The following is a 24,312-nucleotide window of genomic DNA, read 5'->3' on the forward strand; positions in this document are numbered from 1 at the left end:
GCAATCTGTGTTGTGAAAATCACTATATAAATGAAGGTGACTTGACTTACTGGACAGGTCGTCTCCGCCCTGTATGCCATGGCCATCCTGAAGGTCTATCAGGCCAAGGCTCTCACAGAATGGCTCATCATTCACTGTGGATTTTGTGGGCATGGAGCCCCACAATCACACAGTGCTTAACATGCCAGAGCCTTCTGCCAAGATGGCCGCCACACCAGAGCCCTCATCCAAGATGGCCGCCATGCCCGAGCCGGAGTCTTCAGAGTGTGCAGCGCTGATCATTGTGGCACAGCAATGTGGTGTGTCCGGACAGCACACATATCGGTGCCAGAGCCTGTCCAGAGTCCAGAGCGGACTTTGTTGCCTGTCCAGAGTCACACTTTTCTACAATGATGTTTTAAAGTTATATTAATTAGGCTTGTAGTTTTTGCTGTGGTATATTGTAAGTTGGAATCAAGAATTGTGACATTTTACGTGTATCTAAAATTTTTGCAGCTTTTTATTAGAATACCATGGCACATGGGTCAAAACAATGAAAACAAGTAAGTATTAAACATGATATTCTTTCACGGTCTATGGACCCCCTAGAGTAGCCTTGGCCACCCCTTTATAAAAGTCTAGTTTTACCACAATGTGTGATGTATTTTCCATTATTAACCTCCCCTTTGGGTAGGCTGTAGTCTCTGTATTGTTCTTTCTCCCGTCTGGTAACATAGTAATGCAGTTCAGCAGTGTCATTTTTTCATTGGGACCCCTAGTGTCAGCATTCGACACCCCGTCTTGTTACCTTCATCAGGGAACAGAGATTACAATAGTAACCGAGACATTGGAATACCTTATAATGAAAAAAGAGGACACAACTGCAAAAGTGCAAATCTGCAGACTAACCTAGTGGATGTAACTCAGACTTCTTGTTTATTTGATAATGTTTGTCAAATTATTCATTAATTATCTAAAATGGCAACTAAAAAGGGTTAAATTGCATCAGCCCAAACAAAAGTATGATGCAAGTTCATAACCTTGACATTAACGTAACAGCTTTAACTATAAATAAGGAATAAGGTATTCACACAATGCAATTCTATGTCCTGTCTCGTAGCCTTGACACACTTGTAACCTAACACAGCAAAAACAGTCTAACAATTTAACCCAGCTAGGCACTAAAGGCTTCATTAAACAAAGCCATTATATGAAGGTGAGTTCAAGCATTATTTACAGCTACATGATACAGTCTTAAATGACTTAGAGAAAATTTTGTTTTATTATCTTTATAAATCCACATCAATCAAGAAATCTTATTCTGGGTATTTTCAGATAATATATTTATATAATACATTTCTGCTGTAGTCAGTGGAGAGCCCACAGACTTCTTTGTAATCTGCAGGTCTGCTGCTCCTCAAGAACAGTATTAGCTAAGAGGTTGATAATCTTGGCATACTACATATCACATGTCCTCTCCATAACTTACTCTAGACAGTCGGGTGTGGGGTGACAGTCAAAGGCCTCTCTTTGCAGAGAGCTAAACAAGTCCCAGTGCAAGCGTCGAGTGTGGCACTAGACACTGGGGAAAAACAACAAGAACAAAACTTTTCTGTTTGGAAATCTGACTGAGTTAAGTAAGGGGGGAAACATTTTTAAGGGGGTAAGTTTGCTTATTTATTTGTTTGTTTTGAATTGTGTTAGTGTTTTGGATAAAACATTTAGTATACATAGGTGCATTAATATTGCATCATATGCAGCAATGGTACTGAGACACACTTTTAATTTGATTAAGATGTTCAGATTTTTCTATTTTTGCCATAATATTTAATGCACATTAACGTGGTTTTTACAAAAGCTGTAATTGTACAGAGGTTAGAATTAATTAATATATATACTTAAAAGGGTTAGTTCACCCAAAAATTAAAATTCTTTCATCATTTGCTCATTGCCAATATGATATTGTTAAAGTATTAACTGAGGCTTTCGTTTGAGGACGCCTGGAAAACTGCCGTGGCACGATTAATTATAGTTCTTCACATGATATAGTGCCCAGACAGCAATTTTTCTCTGGCTTAATACAACCACCTTTCGCTCAGCAATGAATTGCAGCCCTCAGGTGGCACAGATCTCAATTAAAGGGCCACACATTGGCCATTACTTGCCCAAGTCTCAGCCAAATGATAACCCATATTTTAGAATATATTATAATATATACATATACCCTGAACTGGGCCAGAACAAGTTTAAATTGGTACCGATTCACAGCCTTAAGTAAATCAGTCTACTTCTAAAAACTGTACAATTAACAGCATTTTACTGTAAAATTGCATGAAATGTCCAGTTAGATATTTTACAATTTTTCCCTGTACAGTATATAGTAGGGAACTTACTGTTAACCTATTAACAGTTTTTTTTCTGTAGCGTTTTTACAATACTTTACAGTTAAAATTACACAATTTTTTCTGCACAATATGGCGGAAAATGTCCCACCTTCTAAATAAAAGAGCCAATCATTGATTGGTAAAGACATTGCGTCACTGCAGCTGCCGTTAGAAGCTCCGGTTCCCATAGAAATCTGAAGGCTTCACACAGCGCTGCACAGACTGATCGCCGTCATTTAGACTGACTGAGCAGCGCAGAGAAATTCCAGAGATTTTGTTCAACTTGAGACAGCGCCGACGCCACGTCACTTTGAAATTTGGCATCAAAGTATCGCTAGAGCAGTTCAAGAGCAGACGGCTGCACAAGCTCTGATGATGACACCACTGTTTCATGATTGGCCGTATTTGCAGCATGACAACAATCATGTTTGTTTCGTGATTATTCTGACACCTTCAGTGCCACTAATGCTCACAAATCTGTTAAAGCTCTTTTCATGTAGCTGTGATGTTATATTGTCATATGTACAAATAAAAGTGATAGACCCCACTTCATTGGTATTTCAATAGTATAGGCTTATGTTGAACTTTATACATGTACAAACAAATGCTGTATAAAGCAGTACATAAAGTATTGAATGAAAATGTCTCTGAAACATGTGTATTTGCCAAATATTGCCTTTATTTCAATTCAGCTGTGATAAAGTTTGCAAACAAAGCGTGAGCTTCACTATGGGATGCAGAAATTGTCCGACTTCAAAGCTCCTCCCCGAATGCAAGCGGCAACTCTTGCCGATCGGTTACATCCAGTCACAGCCAATGTCGACTTTTTTAATGATATTTGAGCATAAGAAACATTTATGAGATGGTTTATGTCAGATTTTGCTGCTGATTTGAAATATTTTATTTAATTGTGAATTCAGCAAGCAGTTTTAGAAATTTCAGGATTTTTTCAGAAATTTCCCCCATTCAAATAGATAGGACTTGGTCTTGGATGCTCAAAACAGCTGCCTGCATGGCAAATAAGGCAGAGTGAACAGACTTTCCTTGAAATGGATTTTGCTACAATGTAATATCATAAATTCCTTTTGAATTGATTATTAAATTCTTTTATTTAAGTTTATACATAGTTTCCATGACAGAGTTCAAGATAAATCTTTTCATCTTACTACTGGAGTTGCCAGGTTGTTAAGTTTCAAATGATTATTATACAGCAAGCACAAACTATGCAAACACGACAGCCCTTCCGGCACACTTATTGTCCGAATTAACTTAAAAATCATTTTCATTCAATCCTTGAAGTGAACTATATTAGTGGACCAATGTAGGGAGTAGTAAATGAGGGTATAGGGGGTGATTTCGGGACACAGGCTGTGAAGGCTCACATTTCATTCAAATGCACAACCAACCGAAACACGGCTTTTCGCAATCGTTGACAAAGCACACGAGAGCCAATGACCATTTGATATCACTGACATAAAACCTTTGTCGTAATGCTCCCTGAAGCAGAAAAAAAAAATTGTATTGATTGGATTTGACCATTGTGAATGCTACTGAAGATTAAGATAAAGATTGTTGGATAAATTTGGATTTGTTTCTCACACGAAGCAATCACAGAGATTTTGATTTGGATTATAGCGCACAAATAAAATTTTGCAGTGTATAATTTGTGGACATTTTTGAGCCACAGCATATACATACAATTCCTTATATGTGACTCTGGAACACAAAACCAGTCATAAGTCGCACGGGTTCTGTATCAATGGAAAGCTTATTTATTCAGCTTTCAGATTCAGATCTTTCTAATTTTAACATAATAATATTAAATAAATATTGCATGACAATTAATCATTAAATAACTATTTAAAATTTAAAATGTGGCCCTATGGTCACAAGCCTGATTTGGGCCACATGATCACTGGCCTGATCTGGGCCAAACACCTTCCACCAGCAATCGGCCCTCATGTTGTTTGTCTTCACCCTTGCTGTGCCGTCATTGCCACACATGGCCCAGCTTTGGCTGACAGGACGCATTCCGCTGCCGTCAGGAGCAGTGCCAGCTTGAGGCCGCATTCGGGCCAAGACTGTTTGCTATGTGGATGGATAATTTACTTACCTTTAGCCTACTAATATGTTGCAGATGGAAGTATCCAACATTAGATTAAATGGCTGCTCGTCCTGTAGTTCTAGTTGTGAGATTGTGTGGCCAAAATCTAATTCTGCCGGAAATGCAGCTGATCGCATACTTCCATATTATAATTAAACTGAATATATTTGTTTGCATATTGAATGATAAATGTTCACATTGCATGATCAACTCGTTAGTCAACACAAGACTCACTCAACTCAATAATGCAAGACAACAGTGTTTTTATACTTCACATCAGCTAGCATGCTGTTGCTGTTGATAATATTTGCTAAGATTGCAATCTGAAATTTCAATAAACTGCATGCTGCTGCTGAACAAAACAAAAGTACTAAGACTTGCTGTAAGCTCCCATGAAATATACAAATACAAAACCGAATTTCAGTTTAAGACCTATTTCAATTTAATGAGTTCACAGCAATGCACTATATCCTCATAGCAACTACACTGTCTGCTTGCTGCTACCAAAGTCCCTTTCAAGGAAAGTCTGTTCACTCGCTGGCCATATTTGCAACACCTCCAGGCGGTTATTTTGGGCATCCTAGACCATCTATTTGAATGGATCCGGAAATCTCAAAAACTGCATAATCGAACTCACAATTAAATCAAATATTTCAAATCAGCAACCAAATCTGACATGAAATGTGCCTTAAATGTTGTTTCTTATGCCCAAATATCGTTAAAAAAGCGTATTTTTCAGGCTAGACCAGCCAATATGTGCAGTCCCAAGGACGTGTCAAAAGCTTTTTTCACGCGGCTGGCATATTTTTCCAATTGCTTTCAATGGGAGCGCCGCGTTTTTAAAACAGCATGAGTGTAAAGAAATGAAGAGATACTTGTCGTCGAGAGTTGAAGGATGTACAACTTTGAGACTTAGACTGTAAAACGCAGCGCTCATCACTGTCACTTTTTACTCAGCCATCCAATCACAGTGGAGGATGGACAAATACAACACTGACCAACCGCCACATTCTGCCTGCACAAGCATGTTGACGTGTTGACAATGTCAACAAGCATAATAATGGAAAAAAATCATTTAAAACAAGAGCCGGCGCAAATACTTTACATTATAGCTGCATTTTTAAATAGAAACAATACAGAAACCAACAATCTAGAAAATGAGATACTAGTAACACTCCGTCTCATTGCAAGCAAAGTGTCCCAACTGTTTTCATTTGGCTAAAAACGCTTTGGTGGACACGCGACCTAAGCGCATGTCTCAGATTTCAATGGGAACTGGAACTAGCAAATACTACCAATCAGCGATTGGCTCTTTTACTGATAAGGTGGAACGTATTCCAATATATTGCGGGTTGCAGTTTCTCCCATTAATAAGCAATAGGAGTGAACCATCTTTCTATAGTCTTTGCTGCTTCTGCTGCATAAACACAATACTGCATATATGCTAGCTGCTACTGCTTAGTAATTCACTCTAAGCATTACAACAGGACTGTTAACATGACACATGATTTTAAACCTTGTGTATGGTTACTTCATGAGGAATTAATAAGGTAGACCATGCAATAATACATAGTGATATAGAATGATGTTGATGTTGAATTTCAGAGGAATTTTGAAAGCACTCTACACTGCTACAGTAAATGCTAACCAAGTATTTGAAGGTTGAGCAGTGAGCTCATTGGCTACTGATACAGCAAGAATGATACAGCAAGAAAAGAAGCAGATTGAGTTAAGGACCTATCAGGCTGCGCCATCTAGAACTTTGTATTTGTTCATTGTTTGTTTCACAGTGCATTAACAAATGTTAACAAAGAAAACTTTAGATTTAAAAATATGTATTAGTAAATGTTGAAATTAGCATTGACTGAGATTAATAAATGCTGTTAGTAAATATTAACAAGTGAAACCTTATTGTAAAGTGTTACCAAAAAAATCATTTAGTTGTCTCTCCTAATCAAGTAAGCAAATGAAATTGGCAATAATACACGTTAGTCCAGTTTTTTTTATTACATAATGAATGTTTTGGTTGTCTTAGGATCCATCATGGCAGCCGCCCATGTGTCCATGCCAGGTACCACAGGCACCAACCTGGAATTTGCTGACTACAGTCTCTATAGCAACCTGTCTGATGATGAGCTCATGCAGCTGGCAATCGAGCGGAGCATTGCTGATGCCCAGAGCTCTGGGCTGGGGTCAGAAAACTGTAATAACCCTGCTGCTCTCAACATGCCAACAGCACCACGCCACGCTCCACCATCACATCGTCCCCAGCAGCAACTAGAACCAGCTGCGTGTCCTGCCAATCCACCCAGGTACAGTGTGACGCGCTTCATTCAAGTTGAAATGAGGTACCATCATAAATCAACTTTCACTGCGAGCGAGTATAAAAATAACCAGTGCTTCGTAAACCTTACTCACTCTGACCTTTAGTGAGAACATAAGCTAATGGAATATCTGCTCAGATTTTGGCATCAAGCTAAACTTTTTCTTTAAAACAGATATTTCAATGTTATTTAAGTAATACAGGAACTTAACAACATGACTACATTTAAATGTAAAACAGAGACATAGGATCAAAACATACCCATTAATATGTTGCCTCATGAAATGTTATGATGATGCATCTCGAGGGTCGCAATATCACTTACAGATGCCTACTGCATCTTCTCCGATGGCTGACCCAAATGCCCAACACCTGTTCATCTTCATTCAAAGGTCAACTTTATAAAGTGCAAGCTTAGTTCAAGTTCACATGCTACCATGCATAAAAATAGACACTATCCATTGCTGTGCCCCAATCCCCTTGCTTGGATCCACCTCTAGGCTTCCGGTTGTGGATTTTGGTTTCATTTCAAAGATATCATGTAGGTCATTTAATTTGAATTCTGAAAATGTGTGCAATAGGTAGAGATTTAGGTAGAGAGTATCAAATTAACCCATCTGAATGCAATTCTTTTTTTTTCTCCAAAAGAGAAAATCCACAGGATGTGTGTTTGGTGAGCCACTTTGTGACTGGTTCTGGCAAGCGAATGGTGGCGTATCGAAGATATGATGGAACTACACAAGTCGCACCTGAGCCTGAAGAGTGAGTGATCACCTAATTACCCACATGACAATGATCACAAATCACGTTAGTAAGAAAAGTGTGGCTTTTGTGCGTTTTCATAAAATCTGAAAAATATATTATAGACTATTATATGGCCACTCTAGGTAGACCTACTCGTTAACGCAAATATCTAATCAGCCAACTCAATGCATTTAGGCATGTAGGCATGGTCAAGACGATCTGCACGTCGGACCATGAAGCATTTGAGCCACAGCAGCAGACATATAATATTAATGATATTAAATAGAACGGTATCAAAAAAGATTTCACGCTTCTACATAAATACTTTTATGTTTGAACTTTTATGTTGTGGTCAGAATGTCCAAATTGTATGTTTCAGTGTATGGTATATCCAAATGTACAAACTATGTACACTACCGTTCAAAAGTTTGGGGTCAGTATGATTTTTAAAAATGTTTTTGAAAGAAGTCTTTTATGCTCACTGAGGCTGCATTTATTTGATCAATCAAACAATAAAACAGTAGACTTAATATTGTGAAATATTACAATTTAAAATTGGAACAGTTGATATGTTATACGTTTTAATATTTACATATACAAGAGCCATAATTAACATCATCTCACCTGCAACATCAAAATAAAAGCGATGTCTTCTCTAGGAAGCTTCAGCCTATTGCTAAGGCCATTTTGGACGGGGATGTAGGTACAGTGAGACTATTGGTTAAGCAACCTGATTGCAACCTTCTAACACCAAATAAAGATGGATGGATTCCTTTGCACGAGGCGGCATATTATGGACAACATCAATGCATTAACATTCTTCTGAGAGGTAGAGTGCACTCATTTGACATTTACTCAATTCAACTTTTTAGCCGAGCTCAAACAGATTGTTCTGGCTTTTATCATGAACACAGCTCAACCTGGCATGGTTAACCAGCGCACTTTGAAAGGGAAGACTGCTTTAATGTTAGCTGTGTCCAGGGAACAGCTTGCATGTGTGGAGTGTCTTCTGGAGAATGCGGCTGATCCTGATATTGCCAATGAGGAAAGGGAGACTCCCCTTTATAAAGGTATCCATCCATCCATCCACACAAGACCTATAAACCTTCAAGTTTTTTTTCTCCCCAAAACATTCATTTTATCTTGATGTTGTTTTTTTTGTTAAAATAGATATTTGAATTCTTGTTAATTCTAGTTCCTTACATTCAGATGACATTATTTTAAGGTTTAAAATAAAGCCTAGCTTACAATCCCAGATCCACAAAAAGATTTTTAGTATTTATTTAATATGACCTTCAGTTGTGTGATAGAAATTGTATCATTTCTATACATATATGTAGCTTGTGAGAAGGAGAACCCAGCTATGGTTGCCATGTTACTGAATTTCGGCGCCTCTGTGAATAAGAACTGTATTCAAGGCTGGACCGCTCTTCATGAGAGTGTGTGCAGGAACAATGTGGAAATCTGTGAGATGCTAATGAAAGCTGGAGCCAAAGTCAACATGCCCAACATGTACGGAATTACTCCTATCTTTGTCGCTGCTCAAAGTGGAAACGTGGATGCACTTCGCATGCTTTTAAAAAATGGTAACATCTTTCATTGTTTGTCCTTTTCCTTTCTGTTCCATTGTTGCTTTGTGATGTAATGCATCTCAAATGTAATGCATTTCACCTCAATCAGGTGCAGATCTCAACAGCCAGGCTGCAGATGGAGCCACAGCACTGTATGAGGCCTGTAAAAATGGTCATGAGGGCGTTGTAGAGTTCCTTCTATCTCAAAATGCAGACGCCAACAAGCCGGGCAAAACAGGACTGATGCCAATCCATATTGCTGCCCAGCGTGGCAATGATGGGTATGAATTAAGAATTCACTTAATAAGGAATTTGTATGAATGAATGAATTTGCTTTGGGAGGAATGTTCTCAGGTCACAGTTTATCTAAACAACGTATTTGTATGCGAAGGCCATTGGTTCTTAAGAGTTTAGGTTTAGTACATTTCATGATCTTGCATTAATTTTCAGCAAAGACCTCATCACTTACGGGTGTACCCGCAAAAATGCCAGCGAAACTAAGTAAGTCTCAACGGGTTCTTTACAGCAATGCTGTGGCAAGAAGGTGCTAATCCTGTAACCTGTAAACTCAAGCTAACTCAAGCAGAAGCAAATGGTTTTATTTGCAAAATACCATTTAAGACAAGTGCTCTTTCTTCTGACATACATGTCATGTCTTGTTAACTCTTCTAGTTTATTATGTGTAGGGTCATTTTCTCGCCTAACAGTTTTACCAGCCCATAATCATCCCATAGCTTAATTCCTTATAGCATGAGATGTTTAGGGATGGGAATCTGAATAGATTCAGTAGAGGTATGCGGCGCTGTTGAATATATAGTGCAGGAAACTCTTTCTGAGTAGCCTATATTGGTATTCCAGTGAAAGAACGCATGTGTGTGAACGACTAACCATTCACACACATAATGCGTTTTTGCATTTCCATTGCACTGCTTTTCTATTGTTTTTTATGTAAACATGCGCTAGACTGACGTCTTTGACCGTTGAATTTGCGTCTTGTGTCTTTTGCAGCATCTAGTGTGAGACATGCATTTTTAAAGTCACCATGAACCGGAAGTTTCAATTATCTATTCTTCCCTTTTGTGATGTATATCCAAGTGAAACATCTTCTCTAAGAAAAAAAAGGGTGGGATTTTGTTATTGTCCCTCGGGAATTGATTATCATTGGATTGTTGTGGTTTGCTATTGCTACGATCGCATTGTCACGGCTCACGTTTCTGTCACTGGCCTAGTTGGCTATCACCGTTGCTGGACAACTCATTTCATTCTCCCCTATATCTACCCTTGTGTTGGCAGTAATTCTTTTGTCAGATCGTTGTTGCTCATGTCCTGCCACTTCTTTTGCCGTCTTGTGTTCACAGTTATTTTCCTGTGTTCTTGTTTCTTGTTTGGATTTCCTGTTGTCATCGATGTTCTTGGATTTCTATTTGGCTCTATAGTCGGCAATCTGCTTCTCCAGCCCATTGCTGTTTGATCTGCACTTACAAAGCCTGTTGTTTTCTGTATTTATTTTATACGCAATAAACACAGTGTTTCCCACAGATTAGATAGCAATTTCTGGTGGTGGGGGGGTGGGGGGGATTGTTGTTCCATGTCAGACAGGGGGTGGGATGGTGTCTGGGTTCAAAATAATTATTTCGTTAATAATTCATTACACAGTATACACAATAATTAATAACATTACTAATTACACTGGTCGGACTGTTCAGTTCTGTTTCAGACTGATACCTCCGGTTCAGGCTGGTCCTTATCCTCAACAAAAGCCTTTTTCAGTCGTGGCTAATACTTTCATTACTCAGCTGGATTGAAGCAGCAAACATTCAGTGTAAGAGTAAAAAAATTACATAACATTATTTATAATAAGCTTATTTGATTCACAGCTGCTACATATAGTGTTTTGACCTCAACAACCCAACTGCATTTTACAGCAAACTTGCGAATAGTTAACTTTCTAAAGAAGGCGCAGTCGCTTGTTTGCTAAGGGTTGGGTCGGGACTCCAACATTAACACACTGAAAACATTGTATTCAGAATATAAAATATTTTTATAGCACTTTTTAATGTGTGATTGTGTAAAGGGGTTCATGAGATACCAACCTTTCGTAAACTTGTGAATTTGCCAGCCATCTTCTCTGCACCAAATAGGCCTTCCACGCTTCCAGGGATGATCTCGTTTTCATGGAGACAGACGCGGTGTGCACGGAGGGGAGGGGCTGTGTGTGTGTGTGTGTGTGTGTATGTGAGACAGATGCATGAGTGACAGAGACGGAGGGAGAGCAAGGAAAGGAAATGCAGCTGAACGAATACGCTGCGTGTTTTAAATAGCGTTAAAAAAAGGAATAACAAAACACAATATGTGGCAGCCGGTGTTGATTCTGTGGCGCACTGCCACAAATTAGTCTATGTATGGGAAACACTGAAACACCATTCGCTACTGGACCCAGTTGTTATTTCCCTGAAATAACGATCTAAGCGATGAATCCAGCGAGTGCTTCCGAGCCGAGAGACATTTTGGCCAGCAGCAATGCTCGTATGGAATGCCAAAAGGAACAGATCATGGCGACGAGTTGAGCGGTTTAGGCTTTGGTAGCGCAGGTTGCAGAGTTGTCTACCTATTTCCAGCAATTGAAGACAGAGGCAGCTAACCTGTCCACTGCCCCTTACCGACCATCAGTTCCCCCCATCAGAAATCTTACTGCTCGTCACAGAGAACCTTGACCACCAACTCCAGCTGCCTATTCTGGTGAGCCACAATTGTGTCATTAATTTCCGGCTAAGTGCCATCTGTTTTTTGCTCTCCAGCCATCTGACTTCCTATCAGAGGAATCTAAAGTGGCTTTGGTGATCACGCCTGACTGGCCCAGCAGCTTAATGGGGAAGAGCAGTGTGGGAAAAGAAACGTCAGTGCTGCTTCCCATTCCAGTCCTTCGTGGAAGAACTGAAGAAGGTGTTTGACTGTGCCGTGTCTGGCAGAGAAGCGGCACGGGTGTTGGCAGAGCTTAGATAAGGTAATCAATCTGGAACAAGGAGGCGCAGTGGGAAATGTTCCTGCATGGGTTGGCTGACCGCATGCAGAATGAAATGTATGCTCTGGAATTACCATCTGCCCTGGATGATCTGATTGATCTAGCTATCTGAGTGTCCCGTCTTTGTGCCAGTTGAAGTGTCATCAGTGAACAGAAGAGGGAGCAAGAGGGAGCAATCGTTGCAAGATGGAGCAGAAGTTATTTTGATTGAAGATATGCATGGAAATAATTTGTAATAAATAGAAATTGTCCATTTTGATTTCATGGTGTAATGATTTGGTAGCCTGACAAGCCAGACCCAACATCTTGATGTGGGTCTGGAAACTCACCATTGACGGGGCTCAATCCGAGGGGCGGGATAAACGGTTGTCTTTCAAATTCCCTCTGCATGCAATTGGATAGCGCCATGACCGCCACAACCAACCAGAGCAAAGAAGAAAGCGAAGCCGAGCTGACGTTAGTTGATAGACTTTCGCCGTATCCGGTCGGCAAAACTTCGAACATATCTTCTTTTCTTAAGAATGACTTCAGTGCCGTTCTTTGTTCTTTTCTCAAATAAAAGCTTAACTCCAAGTCTTCCAGAGTCGCGGCCAAAGCCGATTCTGAAGACCGCTGTTCGCCAGCTTCTCTGTTTATGAGTAGCAGAACCTCTGCAACTCTGCCATGATGTCATTATGTTAAGCCCGCCCACCGACTCTACACACGCTGTGATTGGCCTGACCAGAGTTTAGTTTTTCCAGCTCTCAGGTCTACCGAGAGTTGCTAAACTACACTCGCGGCAAAATACATTTTGAAGGAGTGAGAATCCAAACACAGTTTATTTACAAGTATAATCCAAGGTCATAGTCCATACCAGGCAGAGGGTCAAGCACATATAATCAATCCAAATACACAAAATACACCCAGACAGGAACAGGGAATCCAAGACTCTAGCAGAAATCAAACATAAACTCAAGATCTGCTCGAAATGCCAACGGAGAATGTAAACCAAACAAATAAGATTTCATAAGGAATGCAGAGCAAAAGACATTTAAATAGACTTCAGGACCATGGAGCAGAAACAAACATAGAAGCAGAAGCAGAGCTGAGAGCCAGAGACCAGCAAGTTGGGTGTAGAGAGTTCCTAAAGCCAGTAACGGCCAAGGTGGGGTCCACTGGACAGAAGGTCTCCGGGGCAAAGCATGCTGGACAGAGGGTCTCCAGGGCGGAGCACGCTGGACAGAGGGTCTCCAGGGCAGAGCACGCTGAACAGAAGGTCTCCAGGGCAGGACACGCTGGAAAGAGGGTCTCCAGGGCGGAGCACGCTGGACAGAGGTGGAGCCAACGACCACCTGAGCCAGGCAGGTGGAACCAGAAACTCCCAAGGCGGATCAGCAGTGAACCAAGGCCAGGCAAACCTCACAAAACTAATATGGCATACAGACTTGGCCTCCACATTAGTGACTGGAGTGGCAGAGTTAACCAACGTAGGCACAAGGCAGTATTCAAAGGGAAATACAAGATCTGAACTGACCTCAGAAGTAGGCTTGGCGTCAGGTTCGTAAACGGGCGTAAGTAGAGAGTGCACAGCCTCACGCTCAGGAACAGATCTGCAGACTAGGACTGGCTCAGGAACAGACTTAGGTTCAGGAACAAACTCATAGACTTGAACAGGCTCAGGAACAGCTTTGGCCTTAGGAACAGATTTGTAGACTAGGACTGACTCAGGAACAGACTCAGGTTCAAGAATAGACTCTGAATAATGTGCAGCTGTTGTATTCAAAGCCATTTCGACGAATGTTGACTAAACACCATTGTGCCACTGCCATCATTGAAAGAGCAGAGGAAGATAAACGGGCGGTAGGAGGAAGACCAGATAAACAGCTGGTGGCTCTGACAGGACTGCGCTGGCGGCTGATGGCTCTGACAGGACTGTGCTGGCAGCTTTAACTTGACTTTATTGGTGACTGGCGGCTCTAACATGACTGCACTGGCAAGCGCTGTAAGCACTGGGGTTGTCAGCATTACAGTGGGCACAGATGGAAAGTGCTGGCCAAGCTCCGTGGCCATCAATGCTTGTCTCACATAGCCCCCTCCTAAAAATCTTTTAAGTGATGCTTCCCAGTCTGCTACTCCCATGGTGAATGGTGACACGCTTAACCACAACGTATAGTCCAGAAAGTCACTGAAACAACTTTGAGGAGCTTCATAAATTAACTTGTCCTTGAGATGAGGGTTAAGCCTGTGACAGAAGAAGTCAACGAGAGCACAGTCTGGTAAATCAGAAGCATTAGCAATGTCTAGGAAACTCTGAATGTGTTTTTCAAGTGTGACTTTATCTTGGTGCATACAGACTAGTTAAACTGCTGGATCCATAATGATGAAGTCTTCTATAATGATTTTGTTTTGTAATGACAGCATTTAGCAGAAGGAGTGAGAATCCAAGCACAGTTTATTTACAAATATAATCCAAGGTCATAGTCCATACCAGGCAGAGGGTCAAGCACATTTAATCAGTCAAAACACACAACATAAGCCCCATTTCCACCGAAATTACCTGGAACAATTTGTACCAGGAACTTTTTTTACAGGAACTTTTTTACCCCAGAACTGCTTCTGTCTGCGTTTCCACTGCGGTCTAAAGTACCGCAAAGATTAGGCAAATAAGTCCAGAGATGTGGGACTGCGCGCGGCTGCTCCTCCCAGTCAGTGACGGATAGTAATCATTTTTGTGCGATACATGTCTGCAACAATTACAAGTATGGAGGAGATGCAAGCAGCGCTGCTTTTGCTAGTTATGTATTGGTTTACTAAATATATAATTAACAAAACAGCGGAAAAGAGATGAGCACTGATACTAAAGCGTATTCTGAAAGCTCGTAAAGCTAGATTTAAAATAAGACAACGCATGTTTTTATCAGCTATTACGGACATTGACCATGCGATTGCTGAGACAACGCGCGCGATTGGACAGAAAGAGCAAGACTGATATTTACTGAATGCAGACCAAACCTCGCAAGACTTTTAAAAACGCCGGTTGAAATAAAATGCTGCGAGAGCTCAACCAATCAGCATGTTCAGCGCCCAAGTCCCACCCCCCGAAAGTTCCGGAACTTTGAAAAAGTACTACCTCGCGAGCAGGGCCGTTTGGAGGGGGAAATATTTACCCGGAACTTCATTTAGACCCCGGTTTCTGTGGTCGAAACACACAGAGTACCACCCCAAAGTTCCTAGTTCCTGGGGAAAGTTCCTGCGGTGGAAACGCGGCTATACACTCCAAGGAGGGCAGGCAGGAACAGGGAATCCAAGACTCAACAGCTCAAGAACAGCTTGAAATGCCAACGGAGAATGTAAACCCAAATTTCATAAAGAATGCAGAGCAAAAGGCATTTAAATAGACAGGGAAATTAAGAAAACAAGACACAGGTGAAACAGGTTAACTAATAATGAGCAGAGAATACTGGGAAATGAAGAGTCTATGGAAACAGTAAGGGACGAGGCTGCCATCTGCTGACAGATGTCACACAACTTTAAGTTGAATTTCTAAACTTGAACTCAAATGCTGTGTTTTTAGACTGCACGATACACTGGCAAAAGGGAGTACAACAGTCAAAGACATCCATCTTGTGCATGCACGTTTACATAGAAAAACAATGGAAATGCAGCGCAGTGGAAGGCAAAAACTGTATGAACTGCCCCTAATAAACCCGAATGTCATTCACAAAATTCTTGGTTCCCAACCCTAGAACCCTATTTTATCTAAAATTTAATTATTGCTAATCACTACATACAAACTTTTTTTAAAAGGTTTCCATGTATTGTCTTCTTATGAAATAATTTTTCTATTTTATAATGGTCATTTCACCCTAATGTTGTCAAATGCTAACATAACATTCAATTGTATTTTGGTGCACACTAGCAAGGTAACACTCAAGAGCACCAAATTTCTCATTTTCAGCATTGTATACATGCTGATCCCAGCCACAAGTAAGGCCAGAGTGAGACGTTCAGGTATCAGCCCTCTCCATTTAGCAGCGGAGCGCAACAGAAATGATATTCTCGAGGTACTGATCGAAGCCGGCTTTGATGTCAATGCCACATTGTCTGAGGACCGTTCTATGATGTATGAAGATCGACGCAGCTCAGCTCTCTACTTCACCGTCATGAACAACAACATTGATGCTACCATCATGCTCCTGGAGGCTGGTGCTAACCCAAACCTGGACACATTCAACCCGCTCCTGGTGGCCCTGAGACAGGGTTGCATACAGACAGTGACTTTGCTCGTGGAACATGGTGCTAATGTCAATTCCTACATCCCAACTCACCCAACTACCTTTCCAGCCACTGTTATGTTCTGTTTGAAGTATCTGACCTTACTGAAGTATCTGATGGATAATGGCTGTGATGCCTGGTCATGTTTTAATTGTGTTTATGGCAGCAATCCTCATCCTCCTATAAAGATTAGGCGTAATGTAAGATATGATCCAGATGAAAATATGGAAAAGACCTGTGTTCAGGTGAGTGGCCTGAAGACAATAAATACAGTCAAATTGGTTTTTTTTTATTATTATTCTGAATTGTGTATACATTTTATACACTTTTTACTAGTTCTGTGAGGTGATCTCCACTGAAAACTACTCCCGCTGGGCGGGACCTATTATTGATGTGCTGCTTGACTATGTTGGGCACGTGAAACTCTGTGCACGACTCATTGAACATCTGGACAGTTATCATGAGTGGCAATGCATCAAAGAAAAATCAAGTATGCACACCCATATCTTTTGCTTAAATTATTCATATAATGCAAATGACTTAAGTCACCTGTGTATTCGTTTGCTGGTTCTGATTGCAGTGCCTCCACGCCCACTCATGCAGCTCTGCAGACTGAAAATACGCAAACTGCTCGGGATCAACAGACTGAAGAAAATTTGCACGCTTCCAGTTCCTCCAAGGTTGATCAAATTCCTAAATCATCAAGAACGAGAGCAACAGTTTTAAGCTTGCTTATGAGCGTTATCTCTTAGTTAGTACAGAGAGAACAATGACATTAGAAAATCACATACTTTCTGTTTGCAGAACTTGCACTGAGCTACATTTTTAGAATGGCATCTACATTCTGAGTCCATTTTTGAACAAATAAAAACATAAAAGAAACAAATGCTTAATAGTATAAAAAGGCCATAAATGTTTACATGTAATTATCATACAGAATTTAGTAATAAATTAATGTAATAAATAGATTTAGATGGTATACTTTAATTTGTCTGTATGTATACTTAGAAAAAGCAATTATAAGGGGTGTTATAGGTGCCAAAAATGACAGATGGTGACAGAAAATAAATTAACATTTTGCAATGTAGTGGAAATGCATTGAACTTATTAAGAAATATACTTATGTGTATAGTTTTGTATTTTTATTTTTGACTGGTTTTCATAGTCAGGTGTACATTTTCTTTCTAGTATTTTGATGCTTTGTTTGCTTGCAAAACAAACCAATACTCAGAAGTGCATCACATTCTTCAAACTTTAAATTCTATATACATTTTAAATGGCATAAATTTTCCTGATTCAGTCAGTGCTTAATAAGTTGTGACAATGCATATTTTTGAACAACTTCCAACCATATGATTAATGATAGCATTTGACTGATTATATTATTCATACAATGCATTACTGAAATATTTAAATTTTTTGTTTATTCAAATTAAAGTTATGTTCTGGTCTATTATTCTCTTCTGCGGTTATATTTTTCAATGTTTCAACAGCATTACAAAGTGAAATTGCAGGTGTTTTATCATTTTTTGTCAGAGCTGGGGAGCACCAGTCCAGTGTGACCAAAACAGTTTGAGAACCACTGAGCTATACCCGTTAATAGACACAGTACCTTGAAAATAGATTCTAGCACAGCAATACAACAACCATAATGAAATGACCGTTCACAATAAAATAGACAATGCTTTACAATGAACTCTGTTGGACAGCTACATATGACAATTTATCTGTTCAATAAAGTACTTACTCGCATGTTGAGTAATACAAATGCCATCTTCGTGTCACCTTTACATTTCAAATCTCTCAGTGCTCGCTATCTCCAAAAAGCCAAGCCAATGTTGATTCTCGTTTTATTACGAGCACTGTGACTGTCGCAATCTCTCTTTGCCAGCAGACTCTCCTCTATTAGGCGTTTACATGCTACTACGCTTATTGACACATGCAGTGGCACATTCAGTTGCAGTGTTGGGTTACTAGTTTAACTAAATTTTTCAATAGCGTGGTGGTAGCGTCTCTGTTTTCTGAATCAAATAGCTTTTCAGTAGAAGCTCTTTTGTTGATCAAGTAGTGCGGTGGCGTCCACACAAGCTACATTTTCCCAAGCATTTCTGAAGATCAATCTCAAATTGGAAATACAACTGCTAAAGTCGCGGGTACACTACAGATGCACGCGCCAGCCTTTGAAAGTATTCCTTTGGCCATGAGCGCAGAAAGACGGGTTTGGCGTGTGAGCACTTTCTAGTGGACTTTTGTTTTCAAGTGCAATTTACTCGTGCATGGCATGCGCTGTTGTAAGCGTACATTGTTTTTTTTGTGACATGTTGGTATACTGTTTGGGGTCTTAATTAAGGTCTTAATTCTTTTGCTACTGTACTTTGAGCTGAGTTGAGTTTTTAATTAACTTACAGTTTGTCCTGCCAATGTGCCCAAGTCTAAATTGAGCATAAACATGCAAACACAGGTACGTACGCATACATACACATACAGATGAACATACACACTCTCGACACCTGGTTTTTGTTTAAATTGGTTTGGGACAGTTGTTGATCAAACAATTGAACTGAAAAAGTATGCCTGCCTATCTGTTGACTTTTATTGATCACTGAGATAGCACTGATTGAAGTTGGTCCAATATATGAATTACATTTTAAAAAATAGCTTAGATGTAGTAAACTTACTTTTGCCATGTTGCTGTAGCTTAGCTTACTACATTTCTCAGGGGGGTAGCTTCAGTGTAGTGAAGCTTAATTTAATGTAGACTAGAGTATCTGCTAGCTTAGCTCACTACATTTTCCAAGTAGCTTGCCCAACACTGTTCGGTTGTCATTGGCACATGTGACATTGTTTTGGGGCATGTTGCTGTATGTTATGGGACCTCCCAATAACCTAGGCTCTGTTTACACCTGGTATTAAGATGCATTTTGGTCAATCGGATCACAAGTAGATGAGGGAGACACAAACCAAACTTGGTCTTCTTCAGCTGACAAAGTTTAAATCCTGTCTGGGGATTATATGTAAACTTCCCATGAGGTTTACATATTAGGGCAGTAGGCGTAGAGTCGGCTGTCTTTTGTGGCTGTTCGAACACATTCGACCACATGATCGTTCATACTACGAAAGCAATACGGTCGAATGCGTTTTCGACTACTTCTGGAAGTGGCTGAAATATATATATATATATATATATATAGGCTATTTATTTAGGATTTAGTGTAACAATTACGTCAGCATAGCTACTCAACTCATCTGTCAGTCACTACTGGAGGAGGTGCCACAACATTCCAGTGGCACATGATGCAATCCATCAGCACGTTGCAAGTTTTAGTGGCACATGCATGCCACTATCAACTGGCACATCTACAAGCGGCACATTACACAATCCATCAGCACGTCGCAAGTTTTAGTGGAACATGCATGCCACTATCCACTGGCACATGTACAGTTGGCACATGGCACAATACATCGAGACATTGCAAGTTTTAGTGGCACATGCCACAATCCACTGGCACATGTAACAGGTTTTAGTGGCACAAGCGCATCTTTTGACATTCCACTGGCATGTGCCAGCCACTAAACATAATGTGCCAATCGCTTTTGTGCGTAAGATGCCATGCCACTTAATGTTAATATACCGCTAAACTATGCCACTTCCACACCATGCACACGCCCAGGTGGCCCGGACAAACTTTTCTTTATTTACGGATATGATGAAACACCATATCACTAGGTCTAAAATATAAACGCTTAGGCTATAATAGTCTTACTATATCAGGGTAAGACAAAAAAGAAAAGAAAAAGTTACATAGTGTAGGATACCTTTAAACTACAAGTTGCTTGCATAACTGATTTCACATAATTAACACAAAACATCACAGGTTCTCGTGTAAATGTTTAATGAATAATGTTGGGGTGATAATCACCCGAACAGAAATATTAACGTTACTCTTTGCTCATCAAGTTGAGAATGAGAACACATCGATGTTTTTAAGCTACAGCTTTTTCTTCCACTTCTTTTACTCAAACTATGTATGCCTTATTGCTAATACTATTATTACCCCTGTATTTTAATTACATCCGTTTTTGTATATATACAAATATAATTAATGATAATTCAATTAAATATACATTATTTAATAACTAATACATTTTAATTATCGTATGGCGTTGAGAAGAAAACGTGGGCTTACCTAACAATCCATTCATTCATGCTATTGTTAGTAGCTTCACGCTGCTCTCGCTGATGATTTTGGAATTCATTACTTAAAATAAAAATGTTCATCGTGCAAAAAAACGCCCAAAAACAAAACAAACCACAACAACAACAAAAAACAGACAGCACAAGCTTTAGTCAAGTTGTGTTTAACGCTAAATGGGACCTGTTGTGAGATCCACCAATCAGAGAGGTTCCTGAATCTCAATCGATCTTTTTGATTGGTTAAAATTAATGAGAGACTTTCTCGTGTTTTTCCGTGGGTGCTATGCCCCCTAGTGTCTGTAAATGGAGAAATACATAGTGTAGAGATTTTTATTTTTTTACCAGTAACTAGGCCTACATTTACATAGCTAATGTTGTTTGCGAAAATGTTGTCCGTAATAGTAACACAGACGATGTCTCTATGCCCTTGAAGGTGGTTGTTACCCCGACCTGAACTTTTTCAGGTCAGTTCTGGTGTCAGCCAGAAAAGGCTCTTTCCAGATGGCCAGACTGCTTGTTGAGAGCAGAACTGATGGCATTGCCCAGATTCCCAGTATGTCTACTCCTTTCCCAGCCAATGCTATGCCCTGCTTGAAGTGCCTTCTGAAGTATCTCATGTAGGCTAGTCTACATCAGAATTCTGTCCCTTCATAAAGAACACACACACACACACACACACACACACACACACACACACACACACACACACACACACACACACACACACACACACACACACTGTCTGGTTTACTATCTCTGTGGGGACTCTCCATAGGTTTTTATACTGCACAACCCATTCTATCCCCTTAACCCAACCCGTAAACCTATACCCATCACAGAAAACATTTTGCACAAAAAAATAAACTCATTCTGTATGATTTATAAGCTGGTTTCCTCATGAGGCCCTCATTTTAGGTCCTCACAGTGACACAAGTCCCCATGAGTCAGTGTGCATTCAGGTTGAATTCCCCAGCGGCACACACACACACACACACACACACACACACACACACACACACACACACACCTGTAAGTGTGACTGAGTTCTCACCAGCAGGGGGCAGAATGGAAAAACTCAGTAGGACTTTTTCCTGTGTTTGTTGCTTTGGTCATGTTTACTTCCCCAGGCAAAGACTAACAGAGGCGGTTTTCGTTTTTGTATGATTTATTTTCATCTGTTTGACGCGAGTCTGATCTAGTACAATAATATAAGTCACCATTATGAATGCATTGACATTCCTAGATAAAATGATAATGAATAGTTTTCAGCTGTTAACAAACTGGTTCTATTATATTTGATTGCAGTTAAAAGATATGCACAAGAGAAATAGTGCCTTAATAATTTAGTTTAATCACATATGTTGAATTAGGCTCAATAGAGCGCAATTTCCTCTGTTTTTAACAAGTGTTTGACCTTCTGGGCCCTCTTGGTTTGCTCAATGCTCAGGTAATCATTTGCTGTATTTTTAAAATAACCACAGGGTGGCAATGCAACTCCATTGCTAATAAATTGAGAAAACTATGGGCAAAGATAAAAGACCATTGGTGTTGCTGACACTGATTCATGAGCAAAAACATTTGTTTTGTTTGATATGCTTATAATTTAGTAGTACTATTTGAATATATGAGATATTGAATATTTGATATAATATTTGTTTGGGACTCCATATGTCAGTTTAACCTACAGAGAAGAATTTGAAACTAACACAAAGTACATATGATTTCACCACTGTTTTGGAAGTCTTTTCTCTCTTTTTCTCTCCCTCTCAGAGCCCAGGAACCTACCATCGCTCTATCCCATGACTGTCCACAATCCTTAAAATTTGCGAGATGGGCCAAACCACAACACTCGGTCTTGTGCTTTGTTTTTGTTCATCAGTTTTCCATTGCGGCATTTATGTGGATGAATGGCCTTAGAAAGGTCAATGCTGAACATTGATTACACACCTCGCTGTCAGAGGGGCCTGGGGGAGAGGGGTAAGTGGCCATTTGTTTTGTGCAAACTCTTGAGTGGCCAGAAATCTTCAAAACGTGCTGGCAGAAGAGGCAGAAGCATTGTAGGGCTCTCCATCATACTCTGGCACGGTTGACATTACAGAGCTGTTTAAGGGTTGACTTCTCCCCAGGCATCCAAAACTGCAGAGGGTGACTCTGCGGTTTTATTTAATGCAGTCCTAGTAATAAAATGAAAATGAAACCTAATGGGAGGTGTGGTTGCCAGAATAATTACAGTACAGTAAAAATGCAGTTAATGTAAACATTTAGAGAACAACATGTACATTTTACAATGTAAAACTGTAATACATTTACTAAAAAAAGGTTACATTGTAGACCAATACATCCAAAAGCCCTTTCCTGCTGAATTATCAAGGCAGTGGCGCTATTAAAATCTGATTTGTACTTTTAACATATACTGACGCGACTACCATAACACAGGAGGTAAAGAAAAAATCACATAATGAATCAAATTGAGAATGATAGACTATTGCTTTTATATAGTTCAATAAAAAAGAAGATCATTAGTATTTCACATTGTAGCAAATTTTGCTCGCTATATTTTTTGCTCCACTAATGAAAATAGCTCCAAACTAAGCCAAAGCAAATGCGTTCCTGAGCAACACACATGGTGTTTTTCATTCCTGAACGAATCGTTTAAGTGCATGATTCAAAGACTTATAAAGACAGTCCACTTGTTTCATTCTTAAATGAATCAGTGGTATTGAACAAATCAGTTAAGTGGATGATTCCTTGATTCAATCAGTTGTTTTGTTCCTCATTGAATCAGTAATTTTAAACTAATAGTTTGAATGAGTTCAATGACTCGCTCATAAAGACAGTCCACTTGTTTCACCCTTAAATGTATCAGTGGTATTGAACAAATCAGTTAAGTGGATGATTTACCGTATTTACAGTATGTGGACGTATTTACAGATCACATAGCATACGTAAAAGTCACATAATCATTCACAAGATCGCATAACCTCCAAGAAACACTTCAGGGCTTTCCATGTCATTAATGCTTTCGCCTTAGATTAAAATAATGGCTAGTGTGATGACTGCGATATCCGTAAACCTATACCAACATCCATTTTTGTCACGTATCGACTTGTTAGTATGGGGAACACATATTCACTATAAAACTACGAATTTTGCCTCAATAAAATCCTAATATACTGCTTATTAATAGTTACTAAGGTCGTTTTTGTTGCGTTTAGGTATTAGGTAGGATTAAGGGATGTAGAATATGGTCATGCAGAATAAGGCATTAATATGTGCTTTTTTGCTGTTAAGTACTAATAAACAACCAATATCCTAGTAATATGCATGCTAATAAGCAATAAGTTAATAGCGAGAATTTAACCCTAAAATAGAGTGTTACCGAATGAACAATAATTCAGTAGCATTAATTAATCTTAATTAATGTTAATTTCAACATTAACTAATACATTATTAAAAACAAAAGTTGTATTTGTTAACATTATAGTCCATGCAATATGAACTAACATGAAAAAACAATGAACAGCTGGATTCTTTTTTTAACTAAAATGAACAAAGATTAATAAATACTGTAACAAATCTATTGCTCATTGTTAATTGATGTCAGTTAATAGGCTACATTAACTAATGTTAACAAATGCGACCTTATTGTAAAGTATTACTAAACCTTATAAAAGTCATACACACAGGGTTGAGTACATAGTGCACGAGTACATAGTGTATAGTGTGTCCTCTCAAG

General features: G+C 39.5%; 1 protein-coding gene across 8 annotated transcripts; it reads left to right on the forward strand.

Moving 5' to 3' along the window:
- Positions 1–1,470: 1,470 nt before the first annotated feature.
- asb2a.1 (ankyrin repeat and SOCS box containing 2a, tandem duplicate 1) lies at positions 1,471–18,800 on the forward strand. Of its 8 annotated transcripts, XM_079831470.1 has the most exons (12): positions 1,472–1,642; positions 6,503–6,779; positions 7,439–7,552; positions 7,914–7,967; positions 8,194–8,363; positions 8,449–8,604; positions 8,875–9,120; positions 9,215–9,386; positions 9,556–9,606; positions 16,065–16,626; positions 16,718–16,871; positions 16,962–18,800. In XM_079831470.1, the coding sequence occupies exons 2-12, from the start codon at positions 6,511–6,513 to the stop codon at positions 17,105–17,107; spliced, it is 2,094 nt and encodes a 697-aa protein (XP_079687596.1). In that variant the 5' UTR covers positions 1,472–1,642; positions 6,503–6,510; the 3' UTR covers positions 17,108–18,800. The 8 variants fall into 8 exon arrangements, with proteins under 8 accessions (XP_079687598.1, XP_079687596.1, XP_079687597.1 ...); XM_079831472.1 differs by lacking the exon at positions 7,914–7,967 and having other exon boundaries at positions 1,471–1,642; XM_079831471.1 differs by lacking the exon at positions 9,556–9,606.
- Positions 18,801–24,312: the final 5,512 nt, after the last annotated feature.

This window comes from Gobio gobio (assembly GCF_949357685.1).
Source record: "Gobio gobio genome assembly, chromosome: 12".
Classification (NCBI taxonomy): Eukaryota; Metazoa; Chordata; class Actinopteri; order Cypriniformes; family Gobionidae; genus Gobio; species Gobio gobio.

Coding starts and splice junctions, on each gene's coding strand:
- asb2a.1 (XM_079831470.1), top strand. CDS start 6,511: ATGGCAGCCGCCCATGTGTCCATGCCAGGTACCACAGGCACCAACCTG. Junction 6,780..7,438: donor TGTCCTGCCAATCCACCCAG/GTACAGTGTGAC, acceptor TTTCTCCAAAAG/AGAAAATCCACAGGATGTGT. Junction 7,553..7,913: donor GTCGCACCTGAGCCTGAAGA/GTGAGTGATCAC, acceptor TGTATGTTTCAG/TGTATGGTATATCCAAATGT.